The following is a 13,104-nucleotide window of genomic DNA, read 5'->3' as shown; positions in this document are numbered from 1 at the left end:
TTCCGTAAAGAGTCTCTTTCGTTTGGCTTCAGAATTTAACATAGTAAATGGATTTTCCAAGTTTTGAAATGAATTTTCTATCTTTCTTTTAGTAGCAGTGTCCTGTGAAGACAAACAGAGCAAAGCTGCATCCTGGACCTGACTATGAATCTCAAAAAACATTTCTTCCATAGATGAAACAAAACCACTTATAGCAGACTGACTTAAACCAGCAACTTTTAGTTGTGCAACAGCAGATGCACACATATCGAAAGTGCTCTTATTTGACTTTAACAGTTCAGATGTAGTGGCCACCTCTTCAGCACTGCCAATCTGATCAAGTACTTCAGCATTACTTTGTCCATCTGCCTTGGCAGTCTCCTGGCTATCAGTGGTGTCAAAATTCTGCTCACTGACATTTTGCTCAGCATGTTTTGTGTGCACATGTTTCCGAAAACCTGAAAAAGTACCAAACACAGAACCACAACCTGACTCTATACACTTAAGGTGAAGATTCTTTCCAGGAACTAAACCATGAACTAATCTGAAGTGCCTAAGAAGTATTTTTGAACCATTTAACTCAGCCTGACAAACATAACACTTCATGAGGACAGAAAATCTTAAGGGACCTAGCTAAGCAACCTTGCTCTGACCTCAGCAACACGAGGACTCTCTTTCACTTTGCCAACATCTATGTTGTACACAGTGGTCTGAATAAAAGTGTACATGTTGTGTAGCATAGTATTGTAAGATGTGCCAAACACAAAGTGTGCCTTAAACAGTTCGTCAAAGGCACCAAGAGAAGAGGTCGACTTGCATGGAATGGCATGCTGATCGAGAACGATGAAGAACTGGTGAACTGCATTCTTCTGAGGTCCCACGGCCAGGAGATAAGGCTGAGCACTAGCAGTGATGTTTCAAAGATGCTCCTCAATGTTTGTTCCACTCTGAGAAGACAAAGCAAATTGTACAAAACCATCACTGATATGTTAAACAATAGAAAATTACAACGAAAAAAAAAACTAAAACAAACCTTCTTAAAGACAACAAGATGTTTCTCTGCTTGAGAGGCAGACACCTTTCCTGGTCTCTTTCGGCCTTGGGCAGAAGGTGGGATCAGATGCAACAGCAGTAGTATAGAAGAGAGGTCAGAGTCCCAAACTGTTTAGACAGTATATGTTAGTAAAACGTCAATAATGAAAACTGAAACTAAATAAATATGAAAAAATGAATGGGAACTAAATATTTCCCCCTTATGTTCCATAAAATCTTACATAAACATTATTAAAATTAGTAATATTAAATTAATCTGAAACATCTTACCAAAATTAACACCCTCTTCTGAGTCATCAGGAAATTGAGCTGCTAGCAGGAGTTCTTCTACATCACTGGTGGTTGGAAGCTTTCTGGACTGCTGAATCACTTTTTTCTTGAATGCAGTTGTCCACTTCTCCAGTAGCTTGCCTGACACTTCTTCTCCAAACATCAGAACAAAGTCTTGCTCAATCTAAGAAAAGGAATTATTATTAAATATAAACCCCTGCAAGCACTGAACAAACTTATTTTAGACAACAATAATGCATTATTTAAATCCTTAAAAATGATCATAAACACTTTACCAAGCCTTTAACGTCTTTGAAACGTGGAAAGACTGTCAATATATCGCTTGACTGCATAGGGTCCAGAACCAATTTGCGGCGATAGTCAAATGTCAATTTCCTCTTCTTCTTGACTGTGTCCTCATCAGCAGAATGTTTCATAAACGCAATTGCTTCCTTGCATTCATCCTCACTCAAGACAATCTCTGGAGTAAACTCTGACTCCCGTCTTACAGTTGGTCCACCAGACATCCCCTCAGAAGGTGATCCTTGTCCTGATGAATAAAGCATCTTACTAGCTTCAAAACTGCTTAGAGAATGCCATATGCGGTTAATACTTAAACAAAAGGGGAAGCTCATCTTTTTATAAATAAAAATGCCTCAGTTAAAGGGATAGTTCACCCAAAAATGAAAATTTGATGTTTATCTGCTTACCCCCAGGGCATCCAAGATGTAGGTGACTTTGTTTCTTCAGTCGAACACAAATGATGATTTTTAACTCCAACCGTTACGGTCTGTCAGTCGTATAATGTGTGTCAATGGGAAACGATCGGTTTGTGGACATAGTGGTGTTTTAGAGCTTAAAAAATGATATAAATACCGTTCAGTTTCTCACACAAACTGATCGTTTCGTGTCTTAGGACATCAGTGTGTCATCACGAGCCGCAGAGTTTACTTTGGATTTGTCTGTGCATGTTTTTTTTACTCTTATAGATTGTGTTACCATTTCAATGCATTATTTGACTGACAGACGGCAGCGGTTGGAGTTAAAAATCATCATTTGTGTTCTACTGAAGAAACAAAGTCACCTACATCTTGGATGCTCTGGGACTAAGCAAATAAACATAAAATTTTCATTTTTGGGTGAACTACAACTTAAAGGCAACTCAGTAGCAACAAAACTGCTGTGAAATATGGCACAATGAGCTATGAAAAATAACGAATAAACCAGGCGATTTCATTCTGTACCTTCAAATGATGCTCGTCGTTCTTTAGCCAAGCCTCTCTGTATAGTCTTGATTCGCCACGCCAAGTACCCAGTGCCACTCTCACTATCATAGTAATGCTCCTTAGAAAGACAAAAATACAGAAAGAGGAAAAAAAAAAAAAAAAAAAAAAAAAAAGTTAAATAAATAGCAAAATTCACCACCTGTATTATGGGTGTGTGATCAGCATTTAAGACGTCAACACAGAAATTAAATTCAAAAACAGTGTGATACTTACATAGCCATTTTTGGAGAAGGGGTCACTGAGGTAAGGGAACAAAGCCACAATTCCTCTGGCGTATTTTTCTTTAACCTGCCGTGGTGGTGATGTACTGTATAATTAAAAAAAAAAAAAAATCCACTTCTCTTTAGCCCAGGTTCAAAAAGCAAAAGGTGATAGAACTACACTGAGAGATCATATATACACCAGTTAATGATATGCAGATTACCCATTCTTTTCTGTCATGTCAGCTGCCAGGATGTTCACCATTTTCCTTCTCGTTTCATCCCCCAAAGTTTTAGTTCGGTTGTATTCATTTATTACATGCTCCCCACCAGGTTTCTGGACAAGAATGGATTCTACCAACTTCATAATAATAAAAAAATAAATAAATAAATAAACAAAACAAAACAAAGCATGAATATGGCATTTTAAGAACAAAGCATTAACTTAATTTTTTTTTTTTAATGTTTTTTTTTTTTGATGCTCACCTTTTTAGCTTCTTGATCTAGCCTCATTCTTTTACTTGAAGAGCTTTCTTCAATAATCACTGTGTCCTGTGAATCAGTGGAGTCAATAGATGAAGACAGGGACCGATTTAACTGCACAGGAGAGGCTGGTGGAGAGGCATGTGGAGAGGCAGGTTCCAAGTCTAGTTCCATAAATGGGGGGGAGGGGAAAATCTTCACAATCCTAAAAAATAAGCACTAAGAAAATTTCTAGCAAGTAATGTAATAAATACAAACCTGCACCATGTTTTATGGTGAGAACTCCAACTGATGGATCTTTAACTACATCCTCAAAAACATCATCATCCACCTCCGTCCCTGATTCATCAACAACCATCACATTCTCGGGTACAGTTGGGACACCGAACTTTAAAAAAGCTGGAAAGAGATATGCAACTAAATGAGAAAAGGCATTACATATTAAAATGTTGATCAGTTACTTTTTGCATTTGCTCTGATGTTCAGAGTTACCAGCATGTGACAGTATATACAGGGCTTGACACTTACTTTTCCCCAAGGAGCACCTGTGCTTCTCAGTTGCATTTAGAAACTTTAGGGGCAAAACTATTTCTGCTTTGAAGCTTTCATTTTAATTTTTAGTTAGAAGTTTTAATAATGTTGTTGTTTTAGTCATTTTTATTAGTTTTTGTTCATTTTTGTTTCAGTTTTAGTTTGGTGAAACGTAAAGGGTTACTTCAGACAAAAATACAAATTGTGTCATTATTTACTCACCCTCATATCGTTCCACATAACCGCGTGGAAACTGGACAAACTGCCAAACTTTTGTTTATAAACAAGCACGAAATACACTGGGACTCTTATTTTGAAATGTCTATGCTTTATTACTGCAGGTTGCTCAATCAAATTCAGAGGGAGATAAAGTATGCATTCTTACAACCGTATACAATATATTACAATATAAACACTGTGACGTAAACATTGTTATAATTGATCAGCATTAGTTCATAAGCAATCGCTTGGCATAAATGTGCGTCATTGATTGATAACTAATTCTGAGCATGCTGAGCCAGCATGTCGAACGCACAACAGCGCCGCGTTCAGGCTTTTAAACGTTAAGTGCTCACATTGATTTAATGCAATCAAATAGCCTTTAGAAGTTTAATATTCACATTAGGCAGTAACGCAATTTATGGCTTATCTTTCCATTCCCAAAATATAAGTCGCCTTAAAATGACTATTAAGACGTTTGTTATGCCATTTAAGGTATTGAAGACATTTTATGATATTACATTCAAGAAAACTGATCGCAGGGATTTTTTTTTATTCGTACAGGTGCTCCAAAATAAATTTTACAGTTCGCACACATCTATTTTCAGTCACAAATGCAACTGTAATAACAAACAAGTAATTGAAATATGATTTTTAAACCTAAAATAAAATACTAAAAAGTTAAAAAGTATTATTTTTTTCTTACCAGCAGACAAAAACTCCTTCAGGTTCAGCTCGGTTATTTTAACAAATTTCTGAGCATCCCCAAGTTTCACCTTAAGCAGCATGTTCTGTAGGCCTAACCTTAGGTGACCTAGTTTTACACACATGACAGTGGAAAAAGGTTAGATACCGAAATTGTTGCAATAGTTTGCATAGTCATCACTTTTAACTAAGTCTTTGAATATGAACACTGCAATTTCGACTATCTAATGTTAATGAAAAACTTAGCGGCTAACCTTAACTGTTAATGCTCCACTGTGACGTTGGATAATTTGACGTTTACAACTAACAATATACAAAAGATAAAAAAGTTCGTCGAGACAAACTTTAAGTTGGCTTGAAAAAGCCTAGCCAGAAAGTTTGAAACAGTTTTAAAAGTTTGAAGTTTGAAGTTTAAGTTTTAGTTTAGTAGTTTAATAGATAGATAGATAGATAGATAGATAGATAGATAGATTTTTATCAAGATAAATACAGGAAGTTGTCAAAGAAAAACATATAACACGTCATCCTTGTCATCGCAGAATCTGACCAATGAGAATAAAGTGTATTAACATCAGGGATTTCACAGCCAATTTTGAACAACTGCGACGCCTTACCATCACTACGTGAAACCCTCATACCTCACTAAGCTCATCAATTTCATCCCTCAACTGATCATTACTTAGATATACACATAATGCTTTTGAGTTTCATGAGATAGGGAGCTTTTCAGCACCGATGTCCATGGCTGGAGCTGCACTTACACTGTACTCCTCGTAAGTGTTAATCAGCAGCACCTTAGATAGATAGATAGATAGAAGATAGATAGATTTAGTTTAATAGATAGATAGATAGAAATAGTCAGATAGATAGATATATTTAGTTTAATAGATAGATAGATAGAAATAGTCAGATAGATAGATTTAGTTTAATAGATAGATAGAAATAGTCAGATAGATAGAAATAGTCAGATAGATAGATAGAAGATAGATAGATTTAGTTTAATAGATAGATAGATAGAAGATAGATAGATTTAGTTTAATAGATAGATAGATAGAAATAGTCAGATAGATAGAAATAGTCAGATAGATAGATAGAAGATAGATAGATTTAGTTTAATAGATAGATAGATAGAAGATAGATAGATAGATTTAGTTTAATAGATAGATAGATAGAAGATAGATAGATTTAGTTTAATAGATAGATAGATAGAAGATAGATAGATTTAGTTTAATAGATAGATAGAAATAGTCAGATAGATAGATAGATAGATAGATAGTAGATAGATTTAGTTTAATAGATAGATAGATAGATAGATAGATAGATAGATAGATAGATAGATAGATAGATAGATAGAAGATAGATTTAGTTTAATAGATAGATAGATAGATAGATAGATTTAGTTTGATAGATAGATAGATAGAAATAGTCAGATAGATTTAGTTTGATAGATAGATACATAGATAGAAGATAGATAGATAGATTTAGTTTAATAGATAGATAGATTTAGTTTAATAGATAGATAGATAGAAGATAGATAGATTTAGTTTAATAGATAGATAGAAATAGTCAGATAGATAGAAATAGTCAGATAGATAGATTGAATGAGTTTGAATGAGTTTAAATGGCTTGGAAATAGGAATGGCAGTTTAATTGAGTCTGTGTGTTTTAATTTGAATTTTGACAGTTGGACGGAATGTTCAGATCAGCCAAGGCAGTTCAATGAAAGTCAATGGGATTTTTCCAAGTTTTAATCAGCATTTTTAGGAAAACCGTAAGTCAGAACAGTCTGAAGGTCTGGGCCGAGTTTGGTGGTTGTAGCTTGAACAGACTAGGAGGAGTAGCAATTAGAAATTTTAGTCTAAGAAGAAGAATAATAATAATAAGCTTAAATAGTAGATCAGTAAGTTGGCTTTTTCAAAGCCAACTTAATTAGCAGGATATAACAAAGCTAACTACAACAGAAATACAAATTAAATACGATCATTGACATAATTTAAGATTCATCATTACACTGTGACAAAAAGTTAATTCTCCACCATACTGCGAAGTTGCAAGTTCTATTCGGAGTTTGACCCTACCGAATTGGACAAAGTTCATCAAATTACAACCTACATGTATGCTGTAATATTAGCACATTTATTCAAAAGTGATGTTTTAATACGTTACTTAAAAGAGCTTACCTTTTGGTGCGAGGTGAAAGAAAATGGCGGTTGCGACGACGACCAGAAACTTCTGTTCAAATCCTTGACGTTAGCTTGAGGGGCGGAGCTTAACAGAGTAAAGTTAACGAGGCAGAATTAACTCTGATAATTTTCACCAACACTAGAGGGTATCTTTCACTATTTGTTGTTAAGTTAACTCCTTAAGAGTAAATGTAGAGTAACACTGCCTAATTAACACTGCCGATTTTACTGTGTAGTTGATTACATTAAGAATTGCACACATATTTATTTTATTTTATTTTATTTTATTTTATTTTGTTTTGTTTTATTTTATTTTATTTTATTTTATTTTATTTTATTTTATTTTATTTTATTTTATTTTATTTTATTTTATTTTATTTTATTTTATTTTATTTTATTTTATTTTATTTTATTTTATTTTATTTTATTTTATTTTATTTTATTTTATTTTATTTTATTATTTGTGTGTGTGTGTGTGTCATTTGCATACATTACCAGAACATAAATCTGAACATTGGATAAAGCCAGGTTCAAATTTTGTGTTGTATTTTGTTGACATATTAGAGTCAAAGGTTTTTACACTAGGGATTTTTTCTTTTTTTTGTTTTATTCTGTCAGGGTTAGGGTTATCTTTGTCACCTCATAAACCAGAAAATAGTCAACAGTTTTATTTTTAAGAATAAAACAGTAAAGTTTTGTGTATGCAAGTACTGCAAAAGTGAAGAGTGTCTCAGTGCTCAGTCTCAGTTGTACATCTTCTCACGTCTGTTAAAACAACTTATGACTCACTTGTGGTTTTCACACGTTTTACATCAGAAAGAGAGCATGGTGGTTTTTAATCTTGCAGTTGGAGAGCTGAGAGGAAAAGGCACATGTTCAAGCCTCCGTACAGGTGGAGCACACTCTTATGTTATAGGTCATCAGGCTCAAGGTTGGCCCACACTAAAAAAAATTTTAAATGTTTATCAGAAGTTCCAAATGCGAGAGAACCCAAACATGAAGGTGTTCCTGAGTGCCTCGATCTGACCTAGACAGCACACCACACACTAACAAATTCTATTCACAAACAACGAGATTCTTGACTGCGAACACGGTAAACTCTTGCAAAATCTCTCACGGTGAAACGTGACTTTAGAGTAAAGAAACATGGCGGAAGATGGTAAAGAAGAAATAGCAATAATCGGGGCTTGACCTTAACACCCGCCGACCCACCAAATGCGGGTGGATTTCAGCAGTGGTGTTTAACACATTCACTTCTACTAACCACCTTTGCAGATTGAATTTAATATATAATATATAGGCTATACATTTTTTCAGTTGTAGTCTTTAAAAAGGCATATAAAATAACAAAACATGAGCAATGTAAAGTTGTCTTTGAACAAACAAGTATTCAACAATATCTAGTGATGGGTAATTTTAAAACACTGCTTCATGAAGTTTCAAAGCTTTATGAATCTTTTGTTTTGAATCAGTGATTCGGAGCGTGTATCAAACTGCCAAAGTCATGCCCCTCTGAACCAATAGTGAACCGCTGAAATTTTGAAACGCTTATGACATAACATGATTTCTTTTACTGAAATCATGTGACTTTAGCAGTTTGATGCAGGCTCTGAACCACTGATTCAAAACAAAAGATTCGTAAAGCAGTGTTTTGAAATCGCCCATCACTAGATATTGTTGAATAAAGTCGTTATTTTGTTGGTGCACAAAAAGTATTCTCGTTGCTTCATAACATTAAGGTTGAACCACTGTAGTCACATGAACAGTTTTAAATACGTCTTTAGTAGCTTTCTGGGCTTTGAAAGTGTTAATTGTTGCTGGCAATGCAGGCCTTACTGAGCCATCGGATTTTATGAAAAATATCTTAATTTGTGTTCTGAAGATGAACAAAGGTCTTATGGGTGTGGAACAACATGAGGGTGAGTAATTAATGACAGAATTTTTATTTTTGGGTGAATCAAACCTTTAATTCTATGCAGAGATTCCACCGAGTTCTCTGGGCCCAAACTCAGATGATCCAAAAGACTGTGGAAATGTGTGCTGTGGTCAGATATTGAAAAAAATGGATATTAAGTTCTCAGTCATAAGGACAAGAGGGACCATCCAGACTTTCATCAGAGACAGGTGCAAAAGCAAACCTTTGTCATGGTATGGGGGTGCATCAATGCAAACGGCATAAATGACTTGTATGAAGGTACCATTGATGTGGAGGCGTATATTGGAATTGTACAGAGACACTGCCATAAAGATGACATCTTTACTGGAAAGTCTATAATTATCAGAGCATGACAATGCAAGTCCTCATTCTACACATGCTACAATATAGTGGTTTTATAGACACTCAACACCTGCTGTCCAGATCTGTCTCTTATTGAAAATGTATGGCCCATCATGAAAGGTAGAATCAGACAATGATAATCATGGACTGTTGAGCAGCTTCTTGTATCAGGTAAGATTAGGCAAAAAATTCAACTTGCAAAACTGGTAAACATGACTCTGTTTACCAGTGATAAACATGCCTCTGTCCCAAATTTGGTGGAGTGTGTTGCAGCCATCAAAATAAAAATGTGTTTATATTTTCAAAATATAATTAAGTTGGTCAGTGCAAACATTGGAAATTTTTTCTTTGTACTTTTATCAGTTAAATAAAGGTTCAAGAGAATTAAGTCACACTTATTAAATCACAGATTCTTGATTGTATTGCATTTTACAAAATGTCCCAGCTTTTCTAGAAATGGCATTGTAAGTTAAGTTAAGTTAAAGTTGTTATACTATTTTTAATGTTTTGTAATTGTGTTACGTAATGTGGTAGTAGTAAATCGCACAAAGAGGAATAATATTAGGAGATATATTTAATAGCAAAAATGCAGGAACATGATAAACACAGGAAAAATACATATAAGTTACATTAACGAGAATGGACAAAGACTGAGGGAGAACACAAGGTAAAAATACACTGACCAAACAAAGGAACTAATGACTGAGTTAATGATCACAAGTGGAAACTAATTACATAATTAAAAGACTGACAGACAAAAACTAGGTCAAACTAATGCTGCCTTCATGTGCTGTCAGAATTTTGATAATTCCCACAAAACACAAAACAGCAGACAAGTGACAAATTGTTAATTAATGATAAATCGATCATTTTAGGCCTATTAAATGATAATGATCAATTTTCCTTAAATGTTGAATTGCTATAATTACCAATTTCACCTCTAGAAATTGAAAAATAAAAATCCATTTAATATAATACTTAATGTCTTAAGCTGCATTAATTTGGAGATTCTAATGAAATTGTAAATTGTACAGAAAAAAAATTGTGATTAATTAGATAATTTGTTTGATCAATTGACAGCAGTCATTTCAAAATATCTAATTTTATAGTCAAAATGTCATGACATCACAAACAGCCCATCTTATCGGACCTCCTCAGACTAAACTAGTCCGTTCAGGTGTTTGTGATGTCTGAATACTGAGATTCTGCCTGCAGACCAGCACACACAGGAGAGGGTCTGAAATCAGTCTCACACTCACTAAGAACCAAGGAATATGCCAAACAGGAAGAAGCTTTACTAAATATGGAGTATAGTATGAAAAAAAACTAAAAAGATTTAAGGGCAGATAAATCACCAGCAGATTGAATATGAAAACAACCAAAATATGATGATCTGGTTTCCTCGATGTGTGAGAGTGACAAACAGCAGAAAATGAAGCTCCACAAGATATTATCCCTGTGATCAATGACACAATGAACATATAAAGATCAATAAAGAAATGTTCCTGCATAAACAAAATCTCAACAATAATGATACAGAGAAACACGAGTATGTAGAAAATGATCAAACAAGGTGAAGAGAAAACAGCAGCAGTATACAGTGGAAATCTCACTGAGAGAATTCCCTCTAACGCCACCAGCTGGTTTAAGAGGAGACCATAGTCACATAACGAAGACCATAAAGAATACACAATCCTCCATGCCCAATCTGTAGACCAGGAGATCTCATTTAAGAGATATTTTATCAGTATGTAGGGACTCAAGAGAAGCTCAAAAAAGTCAGTGAGGAGGAGGAGGATGATGAAGGCTGAAATACGGTGTCCATTCTTTCTGTGATGAATTAGATCGCTGACAGACCAGGCAAGAGCTGGAAGACATGCGCACACACAAATGATGGTGAAGATGGAAAATCTGACCTTCATCTCCAGTTCTTTAGCCCCTTGCTTCCAGTAAAATGGATCATATTCCATATTGTACTCTCTCTTTGATCTCTGCGATATCCGGCTGAAAATATGTGAGTGTATAAATAAGTGAAAAAATAATATCTGTGCTGAATAAATGCTTATGAACTTCCAGAAGTCACAAAGCTCATAATGGCATAAGCATACAACTCAGAATTATCAGGCCGAAAAGATTAGTCAGTTCATATTTAATCATTTAAAGTGAATCAACAACCATGTCTTACCTAGATATATTCATATACACCGCTGTGCTCCAGACTTAAGCAAACATTCTACTGCTGGTTTCTGGTTGTTGGTTTATATGGTGGTTTGATCTCAGCTCTTATATCTTATATCTCTTATATTTGACTGTGGTTTCAGTAATAAGCACAAATAAGCTTTACTTAAACCATAATGTTAAACACACAGTTTCACAGAGAAGGCTTAAGCATAAACCCAGACTAAAATGCACATTTGATCTGTTTTAACTGAAAGCAAATTTTGCTGAAATTATGTCGCTATCATTGTTTGGGCTCGAGATGCACACCAGTAATGTTTTTTCTTTTCTTTTCTTTTTTTCTAAGGCACATTTATAAAAGCTACTTAAACATCCTAACTGAACAAAGGCCTAATCCTGGCTTAATCCAAGCCCTGTCTGTGAAACTAGGCCTAAAAGTATTAAGAAAAGGCTTAACACTTTACACTGAGGTCTGATTTCTTAACATCATTTCTTCTATCAATTTTTTCCTTGTTATGAATCTTATTAAACTTTTCTTTATGAATTCAGATACTTTTTATGCCTTATGTTCAGTGTTAGGGACATTACTTTAAAAAAGTAATTAGTTATAGTTACTAGTTGCTTCTCAAAAATAGTAACTGAGTTATTAACTGAGTTGCATCATTCTAAGAGTAACTAATTACCAGGGAAAGTAACTATTGCATTACTTTTTATTTTATTTTTTTCAAATATGTCAAATAACTTGGATGCCCCCAATAATAAATATGTTAAGTTAATGAAATGGACACTAAATAGAATAAATTATTATTATAAAACATTGTACACTAATCTAAACTATTTTAATGTTGCTGTGGGACAATGTCAGAGACACATATCAAATTCAATATATTGTAAATATTATCATTACTATAGTGGAACAATAAAACACAATAGATGGTTTAGAACTTTTAATATTTATTCCACAGACCACAACTGGCCAACAAATAAGTCAAAAAATAAATTATGCTTGATCCGACTTGTGACTCATTATCCGCTCTTGCTCACGACATGAAATTTCTCTGTACTGTACTATACGTATTGGTAGCCATTAAAGAAAATGTATTTAGTTTCATATTTATATTTAAATAGGCCTATTAATGTTATTTTTTAATTTCATCTATTTGATTATGAAAAGTGAACAGCATGCATAAGATAGGATATACATCATGTTACACGATTTCCCCTGAGTATGTTATTGATTTTTTTGAGTATATTTTTCGTTCAGAATTGATTGCATGCACTATGTTATCAAAATGCATCTGTTTTCATCTCTGCAGAGTGCAGACATGAGATAATGAAAGATCTGCTAATATTACTAGAACGTGGTGACCTAATCAGATCTTCTAGGTACAGCTTGTCTTAAGTGGATCCTTAAATGGTTGCAAAACAAGTACCAAGAATTGTACTTTCCTTCCTGTTATGAAAGCACAGATATAAACACATATAATGTTTAGTTTCAGAAGGCTCTGGGCTTCTTTCTTGTCTCTCTTTTCATTCTGCAAATATCTTCTTTTTATAATTTTACATTTTATTTAATGCAATTTGTTATTCCTTATTCAAAATTTGATATTTGACATAATCATTGCCTGTCTGCCTGGGTCACACTGCATCACCAAACATATTCTTAATGCCTTAGCCTGAACAACTTCCAGTTTCTTTAAAACATATGATGTTGCTGACCCATATGCCAGACGTCCATA

General features: G+C 34.1%; 1 protein-coding gene across 2 annotated transcripts; it reads right to left on the bottom strand.

Annotated features, from left to right (window-relative positions):
- Positions 1-203: 203 nt before the first annotated feature.
- On the bottom strand, positions 204-7,137 carry LOC125265336. 2 transcript variants are annotated; one of them, XM_048185476.1, is made up of 11 exons: positions 6,907-7,137; positions 4,728-4,835; positions 3,530-3,670; positions 3,275-3,435; positions 3,013-3,149; positions 2,802-2,895; positions 2,547-2,646; positions 1,599-1,852; positions 1,303-1,486; positions 1,013-1,140; positions 204-926 (listed from the first exon to the last, which is right to left on the bottom strand). In XM_048185476.1, the coding sequence occupies exons 2-11, from the start codon at positions 4,807-4,809 to the stop codon at positions 897-899; spliced, it is 1,311 nt and encodes a 436-aa protein (XP_048041433.1). In that variant the 5' UTR covers positions 4,810-4,835; positions 6,907-7,137; the 3' UTR covers positions 204-896. The 2 variants fall into 2 exon arrangements, with proteins under 2 accessions (XP_048041433.1, XP_048041432.1); XM_048185475.1 differs by lacking the exon at positions 6,907-7,137 and having other exon boundaries at positions 4,728-5,038.
- Between the last annotated feature and the right edge of the window lie 5,967 nt (positions 7,138-13,104).

Source organism: Megalobrama amblycephala, linkage group LG3, assembly GCF_018812025.1.
Source record: "Megalobrama amblycephala isolate DHTTF-2021 linkage group LG3, ASM1881202v1, whole genome shotgun sequence".
Lineage (NCBI taxonomy): Eukaryota > Metazoa > Chordata > Actinopteri > Cypriniformes > Xenocyprididae > Megalobrama > Megalobrama amblycephala.
Note: the sequence above shows the minus strand (reverse complement) of the source record. Positions and strands in the feature narration are given on the sequence as shown.

Bases quoted from the DNA above. Each gene is read 5' to 3' on its own strand.
- LOC125265336 (XM_048185475.1), bottom strand. From the start codon at position 4,851: ATGTGTGTAAAACTAGGTCACCTAAGGTTAGGCCTACAGAACATGCTG. The intron at 3,150-3,274 runs GTGAGCATCAAA...ATTATTATGAAG, and splicing joins TAGATCAAGAAGCTAAAAAG to TTGGTAGAATCCATTCTTGT. The intron at 2,647-2,801 runs GTAAGTATCACA...TGTCTTTCTAAG, and splicing joins CCTTCTCCAAAAATGGCTAT to GAGCATTACTATGATAGTGA.